This window comes from Jatropha curcas, unplaced genomic scaffold (assembly GCF_041381405.1).
Source record: "Jatropha curcas cultivar XTBG-Jc1 unplaced genomic scaffold, XTBG_Jcur_1.0 HiC_scaffold_79_pilon, whole genome shotgun sequence".
NCBI lineage: Eukaryota > Viridiplantae > Streptophyta > Magnoliopsida > Malpighiales > Euphorbiaceae > Jatropha > Jatropha curcas.
The window spans coordinates 1-6,009 of record NW_028322344.1 but is presented as its reverse complement, the minus strand read 5'-3'; the positions used below and the strand labels follow the sequence as shown (position 1 = coordinate 6,009).

Below are 6,009 nucleotides of genomic sequence, written 5' to 3'. Positions count from 1 at the left end.
GGATATTTTCTACTTTCTTATATATTATTATTCTTATATTAACTTCAGAATATTTGTGGCAACTACCACGCATCAATGTGAATAATGTGAAAAAAATAAAATAAAATATATACTAATGCATGGGGGAAAAATAAAATAATTAGCGTTTGAAAAAAAATAATAATAAAGAAAGAAAGGAAGAAATCCCCCACCACTCTCTCTATATATACTTAAAAGTATTTGATTGATTGTTCATCATATTTGTACTTCTACCATATCCTAATACTATTAGCCTCAAGCCCATAAAAATGGCTCATTTGGCTGAAGAAATTCTAAACCTAGATTCTGATCAGCAGCTTGAAGCTCAAGCTCATATATGGAACCATATTTTCAACTTCATAAATTCCATGTCCTTAAAATGTGCAATTCAATTAGGAATACCAGACGCCATTAACAAGCATGGCAAGCTCATGACTCTTTCTGACCTAATCAATGCCCTATCTATACACCCAACCAAAGCGCATTGCATTCCTCGCCTGATGCGCATTTTAGTCCATTCTGGCTTTTTTGCTGTAGCAAAAATAGAAGAAAATGGCCGAGAAATAAAAGGGTATGTTCTTACTAATGCATCGAAGCTTCTTGTTAAAGAAAATCCATCGAGTGTGGCACCGTTCTTGCTAGCCATGCTTGATCCAGTTTCAACAGGACCATGGCATTATTTAAGCACTTGGTTCTTGAATGATGATCCACAGACATTTTATACATTTCATGGAAAGACATTTTGGGAGTATGCTGGTCAAGATCCTAAGCTCAACAATTTTTTTAATGAAGCTATGGCAAGTGATGCTAGGTTGGTTATGAGTATTATGATAAAAGAATGCAAAGGAGTGTTTGATGGATTGAAGTCATTGGTTGATGTTGGAGGTGGAACAGGAACTGTGGCTACAATTTTAGCTAATGCATTTCCTCACTTGGTTTGCTTTGTCTTCGATCTCCCCCATGTCGTTGCTGGTCTTCAAGATGGTGAGAACTTGAAATTCGTTGGTGGTAACATGTTCGAGGAGATTCCTCCTGCAGCTGATGCAATTTTACTGAAGGCATGTACTGAAATTTATGCTCTCTCTTTTTTCTATCTTTTCCTTATTTTACTTGGTATTAGATGAAAGGTAATCTTGCTTTTGAATGTCTAACCTCCTGCATGCTGCGCTGATATTCTGCTAACAATTTTTTAATTTTATTTTCGATCATAAGCAGTGGATTTTGCATGATTGGAGTGATGAAGAATGCATAAAGATATTGAAGAAATGTAAAGAAGCAATTAAGGGCAGAAAAGGAGGAAAGCTGATTATTATAGATATGGTGATGGAGACCCACAAACAGAATAATGACTCCATTGAAACTCAGCTTTTCTTTGACATGTTGATGATGGTGTTGGTTAGTGGTAAAGAAAGAAACAAGAAAGAATGGGCTAAACTCTTTTTTGATGCTGGTTTTGGTGACTATAAGATAACCCATGTGTTGGGTTTAAGGTCTGTAATTGAAGTTTATCTTTAATTAGTATTATGTATTACTACCATATATGTGAAATAGGTAGAGTAATATGTGGGTTTGTTTCAATTTGTGAAAAGTGAGAGTAGGGGTCGAATTCTATTTAGAGGCTTTACTATAAATGTTATTAACGAGTTGGTGAATATTACTCAATGAGGAGGTTGTCTCTTGCTGTATTTACTCAATGAATGTTTTAAAATAATTGTTTAATATTACTAATTACAGTTTGAAATAATTGTTTTGAAGAGACAGATGAAATAATTATTTATATTAAAAAATTATTTTATTTTTTAGGTAAGACTTTTGTAGCCATCACATTCACAATTTCAAATTTACAAATTACAAAATTTTATAAATGTCATTATTTGAACATCTAATTAAACACAAATGGATTGTTTTATTGAGCATAATATATAATAATTTAATTATGTAGACGAAAATTTCATTAGATTTTATTAGCAAAATCGTATTACAAGTGAATTTTTATGCTATTAGATAGTATTTTTCTAAGAACACTGCACACACGAATGAAAAGGATAAGATTAAAATCCTTTAAGATTTTGTTTAGAAAAGAGAGAGAAGAAAATAATAAAACGTATATCACATTAAATGATGTAATTTTTTCAATTTAATAATAAAAATTAAATTTAAATCGAAGTTTTTGAATTTTTTAAAAATTAATATTAGAAATCCTTTCATTAAAAGAGGAGTATATAAACCAACCACCAATTGGTCCAGTATAATGAAGCGTTGGATCCTATAAGCAATGTCTAAGACTCGAACTCTAGATGCCAGACGATTTAAAAAAAAAAAAAAAGAGGAGTACATAATATTCAATTTGAGTAAATCAAAAACTTAAACGCGCTAAAGTGGAAAAAAAGAAGATGAAATTTGAGTAAATCAAAAACTTAAACGTGCTAAATTGGAAAAAAAAGAAGATGAAAACCATTGATATTTTTTTTACAAATTTGCCAATTCAGTAATAAAGAAAATAATAAGGACATAACTTGAGTATTTTTATAGGAATAAGAAATGATTTTAGCAGAAGAAATCAATTTTTCGGAAAAAAAAAATTCATTTTCAAATAGGATAATAAAAAATTATTCCAAATTTTATTCTTTTCGGATACTTGCAACATTGATATTCACAGAAGAGTTTCAAAATACCAAACTTTAAAAAAGAAAAAAGTCGCACTAGCAACCTCTATTCATACAAGAAATTTATCCAAACTTAGTCTAAAATATCCAACCATAAGAAATTCACAATTCATTCGTACATTGAACTGCCAACAACAATGAAATAAAAAAAAAGTCCACGTGTGATGAGGCGCTGGATTTCATAAGTAATGTCTAAGATTCGAACTCTAAATACCAGATGATTTAAAACAAAAAAAAAAAAAAGGAGTACACGATATTAAATTCAAGTAAATCAAAAACTTAAACGTGCTAAAGTGGAAAAAAAGAAGATGAAAACCATTGATATTTTTTTTTTCAAATTTGCCAATTCAGTAATAAAGAAAATAATAAAAGACATAACTTGAGTATTTTTATAGGAATAAGAAATGATTTTAGCAGAAGAAATCAATTTTTCGGATAAAAATTAATTCATTTTCAAATAGGATAATAAAAAATTATTTCAAATTTTATTCTTTTCGGATACATTGATATCCACATAGAGTTTGAAAATACCAAATTTTAAAAAAGGAAAAAGTCATACTAGCAACCTCTATTGAGCAATCCTTGTCAAATCTAGCAACATTTTCACCCAATATTTATCACAATCTTGAGCAAAAGTGAGCCTTGTTGAAACAAAAGTGAAATTACACACATATATTATTTACAAAAAAAAATAATAATAATAATTGAGGTTCTAACCCAGTTTAATTAGGTGTGTACTAGGGCCGCACAGGACCCATGCGTTGACAGGCTTTTTCGCAAGTATATGAAATCACAAACAAGTAATAAAGAATGAGTAAATATCGTCCCACGAAAATTGTATACCAAGTACGAAAATTGTGTTACCTACTATTATTTAAATGATAAAAAGGAAAATAGATTGAAAAATAAAATAAAACAATGAGTAAGAAATCAAACAAAAATATTTGATGAAAATAAATCAATGATTAAAAACTATTAGGAATTTTGACTTCACTAATTCTATCCAATTTATTTTATTAGTTTGATAATCAATTTAATTGTTCAAGTAAGTGAAACAATTCTAAAATTACTAACAAGCTCTCCTGATGTATTGTTAGCTATTTTTAACCCAGTCTAATTACATATCTTCTAATAACGCAACTAAACATGAATTAATAATTAAGTTTTATGGTTTGTTTAAAAATTTATAATTTAAATTCGTTAACTTATAAAGTACCGCACGGCAGATTCAAATTAACAGAGCTAAGAATACGAGAGAAAAAGCTTTGTTGTGGTGTTTATCGTTTTTTGGGAGAGAAAAACATTTCAATTTCATGCAAATGCATTCAGTAAGCTGTTAACTGCTAAGGAAGGCAGGTCGATATAGGCTTGTTTAGAAACTTTCCCGGAAAATGAACAACGGTGTCGTGAGTCAACATGGAAGGAAATGACCATCATACCCCCTAATTTTTTTCTTCAATTTTTTTATAAACAAATAAATAAATAAATTTCATTAGTATTGTTAGGGTCCCGCAATAAAATTACGATAATAACACAGCGGAAAAATATAAATATGACACAGATATTTACGTGATTCACCCTTTAACTGTTAGGGCTACGTCCACGGGACAAAAACCGAATAATTCTTCCACTATTAAAAATAGTAGGCTTACAAAGAGAGTAATACAAAAATAGTGGCACTCGAAGTGTTTCCCAAATTATCCTCACTATTTTCTCTACCCGAGTTTAGAACCCAATTCTAAAACTGAAACGCTCTCAAAAACTCTCTTCGCTCGGTTGTGTGTATTGAGATGGCTGAGCCATCTCCTATTTATAGGAGAGGGTAGACGCATTAACTACGCGTCCACCGAAATACAGGTCACCTACCAAAGAAATCTCCCATTTCCTTCTTTCCTTTTTCAACTACGTGTGGGTCCTACCACGTTTTCCATTCTTCTCTTTTTTTTTTTATTTGTATTTGTTTCAAATGTGGGTCCCATTGAGTGGGCACCGCACAACAAATCTCCCCCTGCACACTCAAGTGGGGACGTTAGCCATACCGGCTATCTTTCTGCAAGTGACAAGTTTCTCCGTAGGTAAAGCTTTAGTCATCAAATCAGCGCCATTATCATCAGTGTGAATCTTTTCAATCTGAAATAACTTCATCTCCAGCGCATCGGTATCCAATTATACCTCACATCAATGTGCTTGACCTTGAATGAAAGGTCGAATTCTTGTTGAGATGTATCGCGCTTTGACTATCACATAGCAGAATGTACGTCTCTTGTTCTACACCCAATTCTTGTAGGAATTCTTCATCCACAAGAGTTCTTTGCTAGCTTCTGTAATGGCGATAATATTCTGCCTCAGTGGATGAGAGTGCAACACATTTTTGCAATTTTGATTGCCAAGAAACTGCTGCTCCTGCAAAAGTCATCGATATCCAGAAGTTGATTTGCGCGAATCAACATCACCACCCATATCTGAATCTGTGTAACCATCTAACACAGGTGTATTATCACCAAAACATAAGCACATTTTGTAAGTGCCCTTAAGATACCTGAGAATCCACTTTACTGCATGCTAGTGTTCTTTACCTAGATTTGAAAGAAATCGGCTAACAACACCAACAGCATGAGCAATATCCGGTCTTGTGCATACCATGGCGTACATCAAGCTGCCAACGGCGGATGCATAAGGAATCTTCTTCAGTTCTTCTTTTTCTTTCTCACTTGAAGGACATTGACTGAGACTTAATTTGAAATGACCTGCAAGTGGGTACTAATTGGTTTCGCATTGCTCATGTTGAATCTGTTGAGAACTTTCTCGATATACTTTTCTTGAGACAGCCACAACTTTCTCTTTTTCCTGTCTCTGGAGATCTTCATTCCGAGTATCTGTTTTGCCGATCCCAAATCCTTCATGGTAAAGGATTTTCCAAGTTCCTTTTTCAAGCTCTCAATTTTCTTAGCATCTTGGCCCACAATAAGCATATCATCCACATATAACAAGAGAATAATAAAGTCGCCTTCTGTGAACTTTTTCACAAATACACAATGATCAGAAGTAGTTTTCTCATACCCGTGATTCACCATGAAAGAGTCAAACTTTTGTACCATTGTTTGGGAGCTTGTTTGAGGCCATACAAGCTCTTCTGCAATTTACACACCAAGTGTTCTTTGCCTTTGACTCTGAATCCTTCTGGTTGCTCCATATAAATTTCCTCCTCTAAGTCACCATGGAGGAAAGCAGTCTTTACGTCAAGTTGCTCGATCTCCAAATTCAGGCTAGCTGCTAATCCGAGCACAACTCTGATAGAAGACATCTTGACTACGGGTGAGAAAAT

General features: G+C 32.8%; 1 protein-coding gene across 1 annotated transcript; it reads left to right on the top strand.

The window, feature by feature from the left end:
* The first annotated feature begins 228 nt into the window (after positions 1–228).
* Positions 229–1,742, top strand: LOC149492204 (putative O-methyltransferase 3). Its single transcript, XM_089716799.1, has 2 exons — positions 229–1,076; positions 1,234–1,742. Exons 1-2 carry the CDS (start codon positions 288–290, stop codon positions 1,531–1,533), a joined length of 1,089 nt encoding a protein of 362 aa, XP_089572925.1. The 5' UTR covers positions 229–287; the 3' UTR covers positions 1,534–1,742.
* The last annotated feature ends 4,267 nt before the right edge of the window (positions 1,743–6,009 follow it).